We start from the raw sequence: 18,623 nt of genomic DNA, 5'->3' as shown, positions 1-18,623 counted from the left end.
ATTGGTTGATCCTCTTTCCAGTATTTTTGCCTTCTGGTCCATTAATGTATAGACTTATTATCCTTTGCTTTTCAGTTCTTTGGGATTGTTGTTCATCTGACTTTTTGAGATGCGTGCTTATCTCATTAATTTGCAGGTGTCTTTAAAAAAAAAGATTTTTTTTTAACCGTGCGCCTGGGTGGCTCAGTTGGTTAAGTGTCTGACTGTTGGTTTCAGCTTGGGTCATGATCCTGCGGTTGTGGGATCGGGGCTGGCATTGGGTTCTGTGCTCAGTGTAGACTCTGCTTAAGAATCTCTCTCCTTCTTCCGGTCTCACTCCCTCCGTCTCTCACGTGCGCGTGCATGCTCTCTCTCTTTCTCTCTCTCAGGTAAATAAATAAATAAAATCTTAAAAAAAGATTTTTTTAACTTCTTAAAATATTATGGTAAATATAGATGTATCTAGGCATAGAATTTACCATTTTCACCGTTTTTTTAAGTGTGCGGTTCAGCGGCATTGAGCTCCAGAACTTTCTCACCTTCTCAAATGTAAACTCTGTCCCCATGAAACACAGACTCCCCACCCCCACCTCAGCCTCTGGCACCCGCCTTCTGCTCCCTGCCTCCATAAATTTGGTTCCTCTCAGGACCTCGGTGGTGGGGTCAGACACTAACTCTCCTCTGGGCCTGATCCATTTCACTCTGCGCAGTGTCCCTGGTCGGGGGGTGGGGTGGAATCCATGCGCTCGCCGTGGTCACAGCGTCCTTCCTTTGCAAGCCTGGATTGTGCTCCACTGTGCGGCTGGACCAATTTTTATGTCTCCACTCACTTGTTCACAGATGGCTGGGTTGTGTGAATACGCTGCTGGATCGTTGATGTGCAAATCTCCCTTCCAGTCCCGCCTTCACTCCTTTTGGGATACACCCAGATATGGGGTTGCTGGGTCCCCCAGTAACTCCTGGTTTAATGTGAGGAAACCACCCCCACTGTTTACCACAGCAACTGTATCATTTCCCACTATCTTTTGGTTGTTGTTTTTTTTTAAGGTCTGCTTTTCTTTCTAAACAATGCATTTGCTACCTTCCATACATTTTGTCATAATAATTTTTGTCATTATCCAGTTCAAACTGTTTCCTAATATCCATTTGATTTTATCCATGGGTTCTCTAGAAGTATAAACACCCTGATTTCCAAACACATGGGGGTTTTCATATTGTTTTTTTAACACCTCGTTTGACTACACTGTGCTCAGAGGTTTGTTTGGAACATCTTGGCGAGGACAAGCCTACTGGCATCCAAGTGGGGACAGGGAGGTGAGTGGATGTACAGAGCTGACCTCAGGGAGGAGCTCCATGCTGGAAATAGACATTTGGGGTTGTTGGCAAGTGAGTAGCCGGGTGTGTGTGTGTACATAGAAAGAGGAGCTGGAGCACTCTCCACTCAAAGATGAGGGAGGCAAGAAGGAACCAGCCAAGGAAACCAAGACCAATGTCGTGAGGACAGCTGGGAGGGGTGGTGTCAGGAAGACAGTGTTTCAGGGAGGAGGTGGGACCCACCTGCTGCTAACAGATCAAGGAAGTGGAGACCACGGACCACTGGGATTAGCAGCATGTAGATCACGGGTGACCCTGACTGCAAGGTCCCCTCATGGGGCATGTAGGAGCAACACTTTTTTTTTTTTAAGAGTGGTATAAACTAAAACAGTTTGAGTCTATAAGAAAGGTCTGAAAGAGAGAAAAATCACTGATGCGTAAGGAGAAGGCAGGCTTGCTGGAGCCATGTGTTAGGGGCATAACAGAAGATGAGGTGCGATGGGACAGGATGGGGTGGGAGGGAAGCTGAGGGGGCCCACCCATGGGACAGGAGCTGGGATGGCTTGAAAGCATCACAGTGTGGCAAGTCCCCATTAGTCACTTGCCAAGGGCCATGGTCTGTCCTCCTTCCAAGCCAGCCAGAGACCAAGGCGCCGGCCCATCTTGAATCTTCCGTCCATTTGCCCTGATGCAGCCAAGGTCACAGCAGACCTGGTTAGATCAACCAGCTATGCTGATCAGATGGGCCACATCCCCGTCCTTGTTCAGACACACTGCCCTTCCTGCTGCCACCCAGGGTCCAAGGGGACTGTGGTGGCACAGCCACCAAGGGGGCAGGTATTCAAGCTTTCCACAGTGTCCTCTGCGCCCTCCTCCCCCAGGCCCCACACAGACTTTGAGAACCCTCCCCACTGCCTTTGCTTCCACTCTTCCCTCTACCTGGACACCTGATCTGTGTCCCCACTAGCTGTTGGACAGCTCGCCTGCCACTTCCTCTAGGAGGTCTGTGTGGGCACTGCAAACACAGGAGCAAACAAGACCAACAGGGCCCTTGCCCTTCCAAGAGTTCCTTAATATAAATTGTTTGTAATTGGTGATTTGCTCCTTAGGCTGGGTTTTCCGCCATTCACATGGTGACCTGTGCCAAGCGTTGATCATGCTGGGGACACAGAGATAAATGACAAGTTGTCCCCCCTCTCCCCCAGATGCCTGTTCAGTGTCTGGCCCGCATCTCCCATTTATTATGAGTTGAGGACCAAACGGCCCCCCATAAAAGCATGGCCCTGCTCCTGGGGTGATACCCAGTGCCCCAGAGGGCTCCACAAATGCATAGAAATCTACACTGGCCAGTGCTGAGACACAGCAGTCAGTGGCCAGGTGCTACCCCAGACACAGAGAAGCTCTTTTTCCTCAGGAAACGGAACCTGGCAGGCATTCACCCCAGCTAGGGCCCTCTCTGCCGCAGGCCAAGCCACGGAAAGATGGCAAGCAGACATCCGGTCGCTGGCCTTGGCTGCAGGCCCTGTCCTCAGAAATGTTCTCCCAGCTGTGCGCGCTCCTGGCGAGGGCCAAAGCCTGCTGCCAAGGGATGCGGAAAGGCCTGTGGTGCCCACAGGTGTGGGGGGGCTGGAGCGGGCAAACAGGGAGGAGAACAGGGTCGGGGGTCTCGAGAGCCCATCTCCCTGGGCTCAGGGACGTGCCACACTGGGGAGGACACCTGAGGCCAGCATGCCTGCTGAGACCCAGTCACCAGCCACCAGGAAGGTGCCAGGACCAACACAGGTGGCTCAGTCCTAACTCTGCCTTTTATGAGTGCATGACCTTGGGGGAGACCCCTCACCCATAAAGTAGACAAGAGTGGGTGTGACAATGTTCGCTAAGAAATCCTCAGTGGTGAGTTCCCTGCCTCACTCCACTCATAAGGGCTCCCGACCGTCATGACCTTCACTTCTCGTGGCTTCTCAGCGGAGCCAGTGAGCCCTGCACCCTTGCACGTCCCCCTGCGGGTGCACGTCCCCCTGCCCCAGCCTCCTAGCTCAAGGGCTGGGACAGGCGCAGCCTCTTGCAGTGCCTCTAGCGGCCACACGGCGGCACTGTGGGAGCTCGGCCGCCTGGCCCTGGCAGCGGCGGGCGGGTCCACGCGAAGAGCCGCCCAGGACAGCCCCTGGAGTCTCACTCCCTCCCTAGGTCTGCTGCTGCCTTAGGACGCTGCAGCCTTAACCTGGCTGAGCTGGGATCGTCCTCAGGACGCTGTCTACCAGGGTGATTTTAATGAGAGGTTCTGGTGCCCCTCCCTAACCGCCCCTGGGGTGGTTCACTCTGGGGTACCCAAAGATCCCCCTCAGTCGGGTACAGGGAGCCTCACCTTCTCCATCTTGAAGATGCCAGGCTCCTCTTGTGAACCCATCCTTCTCTCCGCCTGGGTCATAGGCTGTCTGTGTCCCCGTGTCCCTAGCAGCCTGGACGTCCAGAGGGGACACTCAGGGACTTACTGATGCTGCCCCAGCAAGAGGAAGTAGTGACCTTGCTCTTCGTGATTTCCATTCCTGACCTACAAGGTCATCTGCCCTCTGGAGAGGCCTCCTGTCCCGCAGACTCCACACCGCACCCTCCACAGAGCTGCAGCACCCCCAGGGCTCTAGGATGCCCCCTCCCACTTCACAAAGGAGGAGCTGAGGCAGAAGACACACCCAGGGTCACAGCTTTCGCTGGCTGTGGTAGGGCAGGGACCCCAGCCCAATTCTCATGGGGAATCCTACTCTGATCCAGGTGGGGGATAGATAGGGGAGCCCAGGTTCCTACGCGTGCAGGCTATCCCCTCCACACAGCTGCAGTGGAGAGTGGAGCAGTGGGGAGCGTAGCGGTGACCGTGACCAAGGGGTGCCTGGCCCCCTAGGCGGGGATCTGCTTCCATGGACAGGGCCACACAGGGGCTGGGAGCTCGCCTTTAGTGCAAGTTGAGCTGAAGAGGGCGCTGGGGGCAGGAGGAAGGGTAATGGCTGGGTTCAACTATGAGTCTGAGGTCTTTGGGGAAACCGACGTCCAGCCCTCCGACGGGCTGAGAGTACGGGACGGGGCGGGGAGTGGGGTAGCCCGAAGTCTCCCTGTGCACTGCCGGGACACGCTGACGCCCAGTCACCGGAGCCAAGCCACAAATAGCCAGCTGGGGAGGAGGGTCCCGAGGCGGAGTGAGCAGCCTCTGTGGGCCAGACTCAAGGCTGCCCGGAACAGGCAGAGAGCAGCGAGGTCCTGCCCCCAGGTCCGTGAGGCCCCGCGATCCGCCCCGGATGGAGACCAGGCGTCTCTCCTGGCCCCGCCCCCTCCTGGCTCTTCCCTTTCCCCTCCCGGACCCGCCCCCTCCCGATCCTCCCCCCTGCCCGGCCGCCCTCCCCTCCTGCCCCTCCCACTCCCCGTTCCGGGCTTGCCCCTTCCCCGCCCTCAACACCCCACGGTCCCTCCCCTCCGCGCGCCCCCCGCCGCGCCCCCTCGGCTCCAGCTGGGCCACGGCCCATCGCAGGCACCCGGCCACAGCTGGAACCCATTACGCCCCCAGCGCCTCTTGGGACGTCTCGGCTAATAAGTGACCCTCTGTAAATGTTAGGAATGAGTCAAGTTTATGCGGCGCTGCTGCCTTCCCGTTAGCGGGTGGCGCCTCGGATGCCCGAGGGAGCGGGGAGGGTGGGGGAGGGCGAAGGGGCAGAGCCATTCCGGGCCTCGGAGGGAGAGCTTCCTGGAGTTCATTGTTCCTACAGCGGGGCCACTACCCCGCTGAGCCTCAGTTTCCCCCGAGTGCAAATACAGGGTTCAGGGCAGACAAAGGCCTAGCCCCTTCAGCCGCCTTGCCTCCCGGGAAGACATTAGAGGCGGTTGATGGTCTTGGCACCCGTGCCTTGCTTGGCCCAGAAAGGGTAGCAGGCATGCCCTCCCAGGCCCCCAAGGCAAGCTGCTCACCTCCCACCCCGGGTAATATTGAAGGGGGTCATCTGGGGGAGATGTGGGGGGATGGCGCCTTCCCAAGGCCCCCTGCTGAGTCAAACTCAAACATCCTCCTGCAAAGCAAGACTCCAGCCTGAAGAAGGGCTGGGTCCCAGGTGGGCCAAGACTAGGGTTCTCTCTCCAGGGGGAGGGCAGTGGAAGTCAGGCAGTGGTATTTGCTCAGTGATGGTCCAGGAACTAGGCTGCTGTTGGGGATCAGAATGGGGCCCTACCAAGTGTCATGCAGGAGCCCAGGTCTGGGGGTGACTCTTGGCAGTCTGGTTTAAGTGGAACATGCCTTGTGTCCGGGGAGAATTGGAGGCATGTGGGCAGAAATACCAGGGCAGTGGAGTGGGCAGAACAAGGGTAGGCCCAGGAAGCCCTCCACCCCAACCAGCCAGGGGCTGAGGGACAGAGCCAGGTGAAGGGGTCTGAACCTGGAGAAGGTCTTCAGAGAGAGCTAGGAGGAAATCAGAGGAGGGAGGGGACCAGCAGTAGGAGGTCACTCCTTGGGACCCCGGGCTGGGAGGGAGATCTGGAGAGTCACAGGGTGGGCGAGCAGGCTCTGAGGAACCACAAGGAGAGGGATCCTGAAAGCTAGAGGAGGGGTGAGTTTGAGCACATCTGGGACTGGGTAGGGGGTGACAGGAGGAGCCCGGTTTACAGCCCTGGAGAGTCACTGGGAGCAGACATCTGTCTCCAGGATCCCCTGAGAAGACTTACATGTCCAGAGAGGGTGCAGGCCCCTGGATGTCCTTCCCAGGGCCAGTGCTGCAGTTAGACCCGGCAAGAAGGGCCTGTCCGGCCTGGGGTTTGGAGGGCGACGCCTGTGGCCCTCCCCCAGCTCTGCTCACCTAATGAGGCAGAGAATCCCCAGGGCCAAAGCAATGCACCAGCAGAGCCCAGGGTCCCTCAGCCCCAGCCTCTGGGTATCCAGGATCCTAGGATTTCCTGCCTGCTTCCAGGCCTCCTGAGACCTCTCCCACAGCAGGTCAGCTACTCTGGACAGGCCAGGAAGGAAGGCTGTCATCACTCTCCTCCCATAGCCCCTCCCTTGGTTCCTGTCCTGCTCTCTCCCAGGGCCTCCTCGTGCCCTTCCTGGTGGGCAGGGAGGTGGATGGGTGGGTCTAGGTTCTTTCAAGTTGCCAGTCCCTCTCAGAAACCCCCACAGCCAAAGTGGTGAGACTGTGTGCCACAGGGGGGTGCCAGATCGGGTCCCATAACCAAAGCAAGGACAACTGCCTCCCAGTTTCTCTGGAGGGGCCCAGTATGAACACTCAGCCCGGCCCCCAAGGGAAGGAGCAGGACCAGAGGGCAGGGCACTCGTGAGCAGCTAGGCTATGTGTCTCCTCCTGGCCCCCAGGGCTCAGGACACATCCCTGGCAGGCAGGGTGCTGTCCCACCCTGCAAGTAGAGAAACCAAGGCATGTACTCTGGGAGATAGCCTCAGGCAGTCCTTTCCAGGGCACTGCTGCTGGGGGCCGGGGAGCCCTGCGGTTGCCCCACTAACCCCAGTGAGCTTGTGGGAAGGTGTTTGGCAGCTGTCCAGGAGGCTGCCAGCCTCCAGTGTGTCTGCATGACTATTTTTCAGAGGCTGGAGGACACTGTCTTGAGTCCCATGGCCACCAGAGAAGCCCGGACACTGACCGTTCGTGGGGCAGGCTGGAGGGCTTTGCCCACACCTCTGCCCGCCCGAATCCGTGAGATCGTGGCTGGCAGCCTGGGGGACGAACCACATCAAGGTGATGGACGGTGGTAGGGGTGACAACGGAGGTGAGGGTGGGCACCAGGGGAGCCACAGGGCCATCAGCTTCCTCACCTGCCCCATAGTGTCCCCCTCGGCTGGCCCCTCCAGGCCTGTCATCTTGTGGTGTGATGGGGCACAGAACCACACCCTCCCACAGGGGTCACCACAGGGTTCCTATGTCAAGACCCACAGCGTGTTTACCACGAAGCCACAAGGACTCTCCAGCGCTGCATTTCTGTTTGTGACACATTTGTGACCAGCCATCTGGATTTCATCGTATTTGTTTCATTAGATGAGTGAAAATCCTGAAGGTCAAAACCCAGGAAGCACAGACACTGAGCTAGTCCCCCCAGCCCGCCCAGCCCTCTGCTCACCCAGCCCTCCCCCCATTCCCTGCTGCAAGAAGAGGCTTTGCAGCTGAGGGACTGGCCCCCAGATGGGTCCCTGCAGCAGGCCACCCAACTGATCAGGCCACTTGGCCCTTACTAGTGCAAGTGACTCTCTCATTTGTGTGTCCTGAGACCCCTTTCTGTAGTCAGGGTCTATCCAGCCTCCTGACAGAACCAGTCACTCACAAAAGGTGTGTGCCAAGGAAGAAGAAAGCCCACTGTGTGCTTAGAAAAGCAGCTCACTATTCAGATGTGATTTGGTTACCCCAAATCAGTAGTTCTCACTGCTTCACAGGGGAAGGGGGTCCCCAGAGTCCAGGCCACTCCCACACCCTCCACTCTAATTGGTTTGGGACTGTGTTGGGGTTAGAGATGTGGATGAGAGGTAGGGCAGCCGTCGGTGTCCAGTCCTCCAGCAGGAGAGGGAGGGAGGCCTGGAGCATGAAGCCCACATACTCCAACCAGGGTCCCCAGGTCAGACCTGGGACCCTCCTGGACAAGCAGGGAAGACCAGCCGTGGGAGCCCAGTGAGGGGCCCAGAGGCCCACTGGACAGGGTGTGGTGGCTGAGGAGATAGGGGGACCCTGATTCGGCCACCCAGGCTGACACTGGTGCTACCCGTCCAGGGACACAGGAGCCGCTGGCCATCGCGGCCCGTGTGCAAGAGGAGAACGAGCTCCTGCAGGAGGAGCTGTCCAGGCTGGAGAACCTGCTGACCCAGGCAGGCTCTGAGCAGGACGAGCTGGCCGGCAGGTACCATGCGCTCAGTGAGCGGGTAAGCGTGTATCTCGGGTATGTGGGCACAAGCAGAAGGCGGCAGCCTGGCCTGCGGCAGGGCGGTCACCTCCTGAGACTGGTGGTCAGAGGGCCGGGACCATTGTTGAGTCTTGGGACACAGTGACAGGGGATCTCAGCCACAGCACATCTAAACCAAACCCCAAGCCACAGACCGGAAAACAGGCTGGAGAGGGGAGGGTGAGAATAGGCGGGTGTCCAGGCCCCTCTTCCTCCTAGTGCTCCTCTCCCCTGGTCTCTGAAGTGTGGACTTGTGTCCTGGCTGCCTGGGGGCTTTGTGGGGGCAACCTGGTCATCCTGAGCCTTTGGCCCCAGTACCTCACTCTTGGGGTCTGCTAGGAATGGGCCCCATCCCTCAGACAGAGCCTGTAGAGAATTGGCTTTGCTCCCCTGACCTTTTCCTGACAATCAAGGTCACCACAGACCTCAGAGGACAGCTGTGACCAGGGGGTCCTCAGTCCTTGGTCCCCAGGGCACCTACAGTGCCTTCCACCGCAGCAAGAGGCCATGTGGTTATAAAGTGTGGGGTTGGGGGAGCTGCTGTTGTTCAGGTGCGAACCCATACTAGAAAGCTGAGGAAACCTGCCAGGCCTGAGCCTCTTTCCAGGGTCTGCCCCTCCAAGCCCCATGGCTCCTGAGTGGGACTGGGCTAGGATGCCCGGTCCCCGTGTGGGGTGCTCAGGGCCTCCTATGCGTCTGGCCCACCCTACCCTTGCTGTCTTCAGAGTCCTCCTTGCACTACGTGGCAGGATAGATGACCCCACTTTCCTCAGAGCAGCCAGACTTGCCAAGGGCCGTGCTGCCTGCGTTGGAGCCGAGACTGAACCAGGGCTGGCCCTTCCGAGCATGACCAGTGACCCGTGCCAGCTACCCAAGGGCATCGACAGCCCCCACACTAAACACCCATTCTCCCCGCTGCCTCACCCCTACTGCACCCCTCAGGCAGGACCACGAGGGTCGGTGTCCTCATCCCTGTCAGGGCCAGGAGGACATCAGCAAGCTCCAGCCCTCCGGGGCTGTCTGTGGCCTGGGCCCAGTTGTGGGGGTGGGGGACCTTCCTAGCACAGGGTGGGGAGATGTTGGGAACCGGGGGTAGGAAGCGAAGCCAGAAATCCTGCGGACAGATTAGTAAGCCTCATGAGTCAGAGCTGAACTCCCAGACCCCGCAGCTCAGCGCACATGGCCGGATCCCATGGGCGTCCAGCCTCCCCCTTGTGCAGGCGCCTGAAGGGGCCAGGCCTCCCCAGCGTCACCCCCGAGCAGATGGACAGGGTGGGGCGGGGGTCAGGGTGGCCAATGTGCCTGCTCTGTGGGCACCCCCAGCCCCTGCCCAGGCCTCCAGCCTGCCTATTGGACCTGAGTTCCCCTCCCCAAACACCCCAAGTGTGCTCTGGGTCGGCACAGCTGGGGGCAACCCCTGGCACCTCCTGTTCCCCTTGGATCTCCAGGCTCCCCATCTGTTCAGGCCCCAGCAGGGAGCCAGGAAGGACACAGGCTCTGAGGCAGGCCTGGTCCAGCTCAGACGACCCCCCTCTCCACCAGGCCTGCGGGGGGACGAAGCCCACTTGTGGTGGTGGCCATGCTCCTGCTCACCTGCGAGAGGAGACAATGGGAACGCAGATTCCAGCACCGGGGTGGGGGAGGGGTGCAGATGCAGGGGTGGGACCCCTATCTTCAGCTCTCTCAATGGAGAGTGACCCCAGTTCAGCTATCCTGCCCCTTACGAAACAGGCCCTGGAGACCCCTCCTCAGCCAGCCACAAGCACTGGGCATAGGGTCAGAGGCGAATGCCTGTCCCTCGGCCCCCTTATGGGGAGGGGCCTGAGCCTCAGCAGGCCCCTGCTGGCAGCCGGAGGGACACCCCTTCTCCCACCTTGGGGAGGGCTTTATCCACAGCCACCCTGCCTGGGGGCTGGGGAGCCACTGGCCAGGTGGGGGCTTCTGTTCCTCTCCAGCTACAGGCCCGCCTGGAGAGCATGGAAGTTCGGCTGCGGAGGTCGGAGCTGGAGCACAGCGTGGACCTGGAGGAGGCCTTGGGCCGTCTGGAGGCTGCTGAGCAGAGGTGAGTCGGGATGTGTGAGGCAGTCAAGGCTATTGGGAGCTAGGCCATCACCCCTAGAGGTGGCAGACCCCACTATGCCTTGGGGCCTTTGGCCAGTCTCTTCCTAAAGTGACTCCAAGTCAAATTTGCCTGGACATGTTGGCTGCAGGCCTCAGAGGCAGTGGAAGGAGTGGGCAGAGCAGGGTGGGGAGGGGTCCCACAGGCTGTGGCCTCAGGTGTGGGGTGCAGGTCCCACAGGTCTGAGGGTCTCACAGAACCTGTGCTCCTGAGCATGCCCCCTCCAGGCCCCTGATGACGCCAAGGCTAGTGCCCTGGCCCGCTCTGCAGGCAGGCCCCTGAGCTAACTGTGGCCCCTATTAGCGCAGCCAGTCTCAGGGTGCCCATGGGGGCTGCCCTCAAGACCCCTCTTCTTCACGTTCTGGTCCTACCTCCCAGGTCCCCTCGGCTGCATGGTCAGGGACCCCTCTGCTCACCAGCGGCCAGAGCGTGCCGTGCCCTACCCTCCCGGTGGTAACGCCAGCTCTCCAGAAGCAGCCCTGACCCCCAAGCTCCAGGACCCCGTTCCCAGAAGGGAAGGGCAGATCTCCACACTGCAGGGAAGACAGACAGGAGGGGTTACACCCCTGAGCCCAGCGGCAAATCCAGACCTGGGGGAGGTTAGAACATTTATGGAATACTTCCCGTTACTTGCTTCATCCTCAGGGACTCTGGAAATGGAAGGAAAGTGCTGAGAAGCATTTTGAAAACCAGTTTTCAAAAACAGCGGGGGAGGTGGGAGGGGTCACAGCCCAGGAGGAGAGGACGCCCAGGTTGCAAAGAGGAGCTCAGAAGGTCCCTTTTGTGGCCTTGCAGCCTGCCCGGAAGTGCTGGATCTCAGAGAGACACTCCAACCTACGCAGCCGGCTTCAGTGGAAAAAGAACCCGATTGGTCACAGGGGGGCTGCCCCCATCCCAGGGCGTGTAGACTCCCTCTCTCCACTGCCCTGTGCCCTCCTCCCAGGCCTGGTGCCCTCAGCTCCCAGTGCCACGCCTCTCGTGTGTCTCAGGACTCACGGCCCCTGCGACGGAGCCAGCCACACTCATGGAGCACAGCCAGGAGTGCTCAGCACGGGAGGAGAGAGAGAGTAGGCATCTCAGAGATGGAGGAGGGTGCCGGGGGCACTCAGATACTGGCACCCTTTGGGGAGCCGTAGGGGACCCGTGGCAGGTGGTCTGTGCCTCTTAGGTGTGGCCTGGGGACCTTCACACCCGAGCTGGGTCAGCCGGGCCCAGGAAGCGTAGAGCTGGGCTCTCAGAGAGCCTTTCAAAGGAGAAGCCACTTGCCCACTGTCACGCTGCTGTGGTTTTGGCCCATCCAGGAGCACGGGGCTCTCCCAGGTGAACGCCCTTCTGCGGGAACAGCTGGAGCAGGTGAAGAAGGCCAACGACAGGCTGGCCGAGGAGCTGGCCAGGACGGCGGACGGCATGCTCCATCTTCGGGGCGAGCTGGAGCTGAGGGAGGCCCAGCGCTGGACTGGGAGACAGGTCCTCTCCCACTGTGCCCATGGGCAGGGGACAAGGGCTCCAGTGTTTGTGGCTGGTGGCAGGGAGGATGCAGAGGGGGCCGGGAGAGGGTGAATCGGTTCTCGCTGTGGTTACTCCTGGAAGGCAAGGCCACTGACCTCCTGCTACCCCATGTTCCCCACCCAGCTTGGCCACAGCAATCTACAGAGTGGGGGCACCGGAGGAGGGAGGCCCTCACTTGAGAATAGGCGGGACCTCAAGATCAGACTCGCAAAGTAGAATGAGGGCACAGGGTCCTGGCTCTTGCACAGCCCTCCCCATTCTTGAGAGAGAGGCCTGACTCTCTCTCTCAAGGCCTGACTCCTGCTTGGACTGCAGGGTCGGGGACACTCAGAGGAGTCAGGAGCCATGCCATTGCTCCTAGCCCACGGCCAGTGCCAGTAGGGCCCTCCCAGGGCTTGCCTGATCATAGTCTTCTGAGCCCTAAGCCCTGCAGGGGTTCAGGACACAATGCCCCAGGCCACAGCCTCAGGGTTGTTCTCTAACAGCAAGACCCCTGGTGTGAGCTGGAGGAGATGCTTGGGAAAGATGAAACCCCACTCTCCTCCCTGGTCCAGGTCTTCCCATGGCTAGGCTGTGGCCCCTGAGTGAAAAGAGGCATTCACACCTCTGCTCTGGTCTGTCCTTGGACACAGTCCTCTGAAAGGGGCCCAGCCTGGGGCAAGGTGGGCCTCCACAGCTGTGGTCATCCCTAAGGGAGGGTCAGGTATCCCCATGGCCTTCCTACTGTCCTCTCCAGACGCCACTGGCAGGATTCCTCTCAGACACCACCTGGAAAATGCTTCCAGGTGAAAGCCAAAGCCAAGGGAGTCCGGTGTTCCTGGGCCCCAGGCTGACCCCACACAGATGTCCCTCAGAAGAGCCCACCTCATGGGGCCATCCTACACTGTCCAACCAGCGTCAGGCAGAAAGGACAGCTGTCTGGGCCCCCGCAGGCCCGGGCCACAGCTGCCACACAGGAGGGCTTATCCCCTGTGCCCAGCCGTCTGTGGCTGTTGTTCCATGGAAGGCTAGGTAGACCTCCTGCTGCGTGGACGGGGAAGAGCAACAGAGGGAGAGTGTGCCTTTACACAGGTCACTGAGAGGGCCTTGTCAGTCACCACAGGGTTGTGGCTGACAGCAGGGCTCCTGCATGTGGCAGGAGGCCTGAGAGAGGCAGCCCCACGTCCTTGCTTCCACCTCTTCCTGCGGCTGGACTTGGGCCCATCGAGCGGAGATGAACGTCCTAGAAGACAGATCTCTAGTTCAGCTTGGACTGGCAGGTCGAGGGTCTCCATCTCCCCCCTCGATGTCTCGCTGGTCATCAGGTGTTCTCTCTCGGTATTTTAAAGACCCTTTCTTTGTCCTCTGGCAGGAGGTTGGCCCCCAGGGCCTTTGATGGTATCTGTCCTCCCACCTGGCAGCTTTAAGATCCTGGCTTTGACTTTGTGGTCCTGCGGTTTTACTAGGGTGTGTCTCTGCAGACTTCTTTCTGTTTATTCTGCTTCGGACTCATCTGCTGTGTCTTTGTTACTTTCGGAAAGCAGCCCTCGCATCTCTGAGTGTTGCCTGTGCGCATCCTCGCTCCTCCCGACTCCAAGCAGACCCACTGCTCTCAGGACCCCCGACCCCTTCAGCCTTCTGAACCTGGCATGTCTTCTTTGTGTTTGTAGTCGAGACAATGTCTTCAAATACATCTACCTGGTCAGCATGTCTGTCTCTGGTGTCCAAGTGCTGTCAATCCCTGTCTGCTTTGTTTAAATTCCAAATATCCTGGTTTTCATCTTTAAGAATTCTGGTTGATTCTTTCCCAAATATCTTACTCTTAACTCACATGTTCAAGCCTCTTGTTTACTTGCTGAGGCATCCTGAAAATAGGTATGTTCTCCATTGTGTTTGATGTTCCAACATCTCAAGTTCCTTAAGGTCTGATTCTATTGTTTCTTCTGGCTCTTGACCATAGTGCTCTGTTTCCTTGTGTCTTTAGAGATTTTTTGTTTGTTTGTTTTTAAATTTTAAACCAAGAGCTGTTTATTTTTCTTAGAACTTTGTGAAAGTTCTTTGGAACCTGGAAAGGAGGTGGCATCTTTCAGAAGGGATTTTTGTTTGCTTCTGACAGGTGCGTAGGGGATCTGACAGTCTTTGGGGCCCAGTGAAGTAAATTTTCAGCCTGAGTCCTTTTTAAACCCCAGGTTGTATGAATTCAGACTGAAAACTGCATATAGGCTGACTTGGGACCCCATATCCACAGGGAAGATACTTTTACTCCGCATCTTACCATCAGGCTGCTGTCACAGAACCACAGACTGGAACTTATGTCTTGCTAACATTAATTCTCACAGTTCTAGAGACAGGAAGTCCGAGGTCAAGGTGTGAGGCCATTCAGCGTGCAGACAGGGGACAGCTCCTTCTCACTATGAACACACACAAACCCACGCACAGTGGAGGGGGCAAGAGAGCTCCCCAGGGCCCCTTTCACAAGGGCACTAACTCCATCATGAGGGTGGAAGCTGAAGGCCCCACCCCAACCCCGTCCCACTGGGGATTAGGTTTCAACATTCAGATTTTAGGGCATGCAGACATTCCATCCACGGTACCTCCTTACGGCACCCTGCAGGCAGGGCTGTGCGTGTGCTCGTGTGTGTATGTGGGCGCATGGGTTCTGGTCAGTCCTCGCTGGCACCCCAACTTGGAAAGCAGCTTTGAGATCTCACTCCTGAGTGTGGGCAGACTCCCCCTTTGGAGGGGCCCCAGGCTTCTCTCGCCACCCCTGGAGCCGCTGTGGTCAAGGAAACGTGTTTGAGTTACTGAGCTTGGCAGGAGGTTGCCTGTGCTGCTCTCGCGCTCCTGACCTCGCTGGTTCCTGGCGTGACTGTTCCTCCCCACATCGGCCAGCCCGGCCTTGCATTCCGGAAGCTGTGAAGTCTGGAATCTGACATAGTTAATTGAAGTTCCTGGGCAGCCAGGCCAGGCATCTGCTCCTCCAGGGGGCAGGTCTAATCCCTGCTCTTTGATGATCACGATGGGGGGCCGGTGGAGCAGGGCAAGCACACAGAGGACTTGGGGGCACTCAGCCAAGTGTTCCTGGGCTCAGTGGGGGGGGGGGGGGCTGGGATGTGGGATCAGGACAGGCGATGGCAAAGCCTTCATGAAGGAGAGAGGGTGTGTGTGTCCTGAGAGCTGGAGGAAGTGAAGGCGCTTTGTTGGAAAGCAGCATTCCAGGGGCGCCTATAATAAGCAGGAAGGGCAGAGGGAGCGCGGGGGCAGTGCTGGGCACGTGCTGAGCCCGCTGGGAGTGCAGGAGGTCAGCACTCAGGGCACAGCTGAGTTTGGGGCCAGGGAAGGTGGTGTGGAGACTCAGGACCCCTGGGCTTCAGCTCCGTTCCCTGGAAGGCAGACACCACTGGACGTACATGGTTCCATCCCGTTACGGCCCCCAGCTCTGTCCCCTCTCCCACCCCTACAGTCCTGCAGTGGCTTCCTGCTTCCCCATTACTACCCCAATTCACTTAGCCCTGTCTCAGCGGGCAGCTTCTCCAACTTCCCCTCTGTGAGCTCCAGGTGGTAGAGGCTTCTGGGTCCCAGGCTCCTTCGAGGACCAAGCCCCACAGCTGGACATGTTATGGCTCCCCCAGAGCTGCTCTCTTGGTGCTGGGGGAGGAAGGGAAGCTCCCCTCCCTGCACTGGGGGAAGGAGGTGACCCAATTGCGGAGGGCTGCAGGGAGACCAGGCTGGGTAAGTCCTGGTCCCGGGCAGGACCCAGCTATGGTCACCTGCCCAGGCCCAGGTCCTCAGGGTGGGGGAGTGAGCACCACACCCTGGGAAGCAAGGGATTTGCATTATTTGAGAAGGTAAGCCCATGGGAAAGGGAGATGCAGGACTACGGCAGCGCTGGGTCTGCTCCCTGCCGTGGCTGCCAACCCAGCTTGGCATCTGGAAGAGGGGTTTGTGGGGAGGGGTTGCAGGGCTCCTCACGCCAACCACTCCTGAAGCAGACCCAGCCTCTTGTTTTCAGAGCACACGCACACGCTCAGGGGGGCCCCAGGAACTCCTCCCCCTGTGGAGACAGGTCACCGCGCTCCGCATACAGCTGGCTGAACTGCGTGCGACCACAGAGAGGTACGGGCACTGGGCCCACCAGGGTGGGGGACATGGGGCATCAGGTTGACCTTGTGGGTGCAGAGGAATGGACAAGAGAGGTGGGCGATAGGGGAAAGCACAGACAGAGTGAGGTAGGCAGAGGTGCAAGGGGAGAGAAGGCAAGGGAGCAGGCCGGCTGGGAGATGCTGCAGAGAGGGTATCCCTAGGCAGAGTATTAGGGCCCCTCAGATCCCTTTGCTCTGGGATCCTTGAAGTGCATATCAGCAGGAGACAGGCTCAGCAGGTCAGAGAGGCCATCCCATCTGGCCTGGCCTGGCCTGGCCTAGCCGCCCCGCTCCCCTTCCCTGGCTGGGATGTGGCCACAATCCAGGCCTCGTGCTGGGGGCTTCTGAGGATGTCAGGGGAGAGGTCTGCTGTGGGCAGAAAGAAGGGCCCACATGACCGGCTCCTGCCCATCTGGGCGGCTCATGACCTTGGGTCCTGAGGCTCAGCTGGGGGTGCCGCCCTTGCCTCGCAGGGGTCTCACGGACATGCGAGCAGAGGCAGCTAGGACGGCCTGGCGCCTGCAAACGGCCTGCCTGAACCTTGACTCCCACCTGCGGCTGTCTGCTGGCAGCGGGCCAGGCAGCCTGGAGCCAGGGGCCCAGCAGGCTGCACGGCTGGAGAGGCAGCTACGGGACAAGGTGCGGGAGATGCTCCAGCTGCAGGGCCACTGGGACGCAGAGAAGGTGGCGCTCCAGGCGAGGTGGGTGCTGGGAGCAGCAGGCTTGGAGGTGGGACACCTACCCTTCCCCACCTTGAGCAGCAGCAAGTCCAAGGCTCACGCACATGGCCCGTGCTGCTTCCCCTCCTGACCCGCACCCAGTACTCCCACATCAGGGCACCTCACACGCTGCTGGCACCAGAGGGATGGTCCCCAAGGTGAGCTCCTGCATCCCGAACCATGCCCCAGAGGCCGAGCTGGAACACCCGAGCTTTGAGGGTTTCAGGGAATGTGGCAGGGGCACATCTGGACTGTGTCCTCCTGGCTGGCTCCCAGAAGGGACTTCGGCAGAGAACACATCCCTGCAGAGGTGGGTACCCGCTTGGAGGTAGAGCATTTAAGAAGCTGAGGGAGACAGAGGGGCCCAGGTATACTCCTGGTGCAGAAGAGACCAGGGCCTCTCCTGGGGGTCTGAGAGCAAGCCCACGAGGTTTTGGACACAGAGCTATATCAGCAGCTCAGAAATTTCAGGAGAGCAGCTCCAGCAGACAGTGGGGAGGCAATGCCCCAGGGGAGGCCTAACCTGCTGAATCCAAGCTCAGTTCCTCAGAACCGAGGACCGCCTGGCCACAGACCCTGCAGGCCTGCCCTCAGGGAGCCAGCTGAGTCCAAGAACCCCAGACCAGCCCCAAAGGAGCATGGTAGCCCAGTGCAGCCTGCAGCGGCTGTACCCCAGGACCTGCACCAAAGATGCAGGGCCACGGGAAGGGGGACTCCTCTGGGGGACCACCTCTGAGAAGGAGGTGGCTCCTGGGAATAACTTGTTAGACTTTCGGTGGCTGAGGTGCTCCCGGCAGAGGAAGCAGCTGGACCAACGGTCATAAGGACGGGGCATGGCCTCAGGGGGCCACTGGCTATGATGCTGGAGAGCCAGTCATGGTCTCGGTGGGGGCCTGGAATGCTGAACTCTGATTCTGCAGAGACTGCAGGGGCCACTGATGGTTCTGGAGCAGATGAGAAGTTCCTGCCCAGACAAGGGACCAAGGCCAACTCGCCCAAAGCCGGGGTGTAGGCTGCACCACAGGGGAGTCTGGACACAGCCTACACGTCTGGGGGCGCCCCCGTGTCCACATGCTGGGCTTTGTTCTCTGCTCCGACAACCCTTTCCCCAGCCCCACCTTATCTCCAGACTCTCCGAGCAGACCCTGCTGGTGGAGAAGCTCACAGAGGAAAACTCAAAGAAGGAGACCACCATCTCTTCCCTCAGGACACAGGTTCAGAAGCTGGTGCGCAGGGCTGGGAAAGCGGCTCTCTGTGGGGGGCCAGCCCAGGGTGGGGGTGCGGGCCCAACCCTGCTGAGGCAGCTGCTCTGGCCATGGCAGGCCCGGAGCCCTGGAGCCCAGCTGGATGCCTTGGAGGAGGAAGTTCAGTCCCTGCAGCACGTTCTGAAGAGCATCACAGAGGTGCAGGCCCTCGGTCCTTCCCACGGGAGAGCAGCTGAGGCGCTGGGGTCCTGAGGACTGACCACTCACGGGATCTGGAGGGTCCCCACGTGGCCATAGCCCTGAGCTCCCTACCTCCGTCCTCTCCTCTCCGCACCCTGAAGGTGGCCCAGGCGGATGCCGGGGGCCCAGAGCTGGCACGGAGCGGCGGGACGGGCGCCGAGGAGGCACGGGGCCAGCAGGGGTGGCCCGCACGCTCTGCGTCCCCCTACCGGGGCATGTCCCCACTGCGGGCCCACCCCCTGGACACCCCGGAGCCTGCACTGCAGGCTGTGCAGAGAGCCATTGAGAGGCGGCAGCGACTAGAACAGGTGGGCACCCACGGCCCACAGGGGCAAAGCTGTGCCCGGATCCCCACCAGGGCCAAAGTGCCATTACAGGCCTGCTGTGGCTCCCCCAGAGCTGGATCCCTGGGGGCCACAGGGAGGGCAGCCTGGGTGCCAGCACAGGGAGCTGGGGGCCTTTAAGAAGGAAGTGGCTCCGGGGAACGGTCTGGACACAGCCGGTGCATCTT

The 18,623-nt window shown here is 59.6% G+C and overlaps 1 protein-coding gene across 4 annotated transcripts in view; it reads left to right on the top strand.

Moving 5' to 3' along the window:
• CROCC2 (ciliary rootlet coiled-coil, rootletin family member 2) overlaps positions 1 to 18,623 on the top strand; it is a 60,831-nt gene that overhangs the window by 2,114 nt on the left and 40,094 nt on the right. For 3 of the 4 annotated variants that reach the window (XM_059167464.1, XM_059167463.1, XM_059167461.1), the window contains exons 2-10: positions 6,860 to 7,010; positions 8,031 to 8,179; positions 10,155 to 10,261; positions 11,620 to 11,785; positions 15,819 to 15,922; positions 16,422 to 16,649; positions 17,797 to 17,893; positions 17,990 to 18,070; positions 18,214 to 18,420. In XM_059167464.1, the coding sequence (XP_059023447.1) occupies positions 6,860 to 7,010; positions 8,031 to 8,179; positions 10,155 to 10,261; positions 11,620 to 11,785; positions 15,819 to 15,922; positions 16,422 to 16,649; positions 17,797 to 17,893; positions 17,990 to 18,070; positions 18,214 to 18,420 (1,290 nt within the window). The remainder of the gene's footprint in view (positions 1 to 6,859; positions 7,011 to 8,030; positions 8,180 to 10,154; positions 10,262 to 11,619; positions 11,786 to 15,818; positions 15,923 to 16,421; positions 16,650 to 17,796; positions 17,894 to 17,989; positions 18,071 to 18,213; positions 18,421 to 18,623) is intronic. The other variant, XM_059167462.1, reaches the window with a different exon arrangement.

Source organism: Mustela lutreola, chromosome 3 (assembly GCF_030435805.1).
Source record: "Mustela lutreola isolate mMusLut2 chromosome 3, mMusLut2.pri, whole genome shotgun sequence".
Classification (NCBI taxonomy): domain Eukaryota; kingdom Metazoa; phylum Chordata; class Mammalia; order Carnivora; family Mustelidae; genus Mustela; species Mustela lutreola.
The sequence above is the reverse complement of the archived record's forward strand: the minus strand, read 5'-3'. Positions and strand labels throughout refer to the sequence as shown.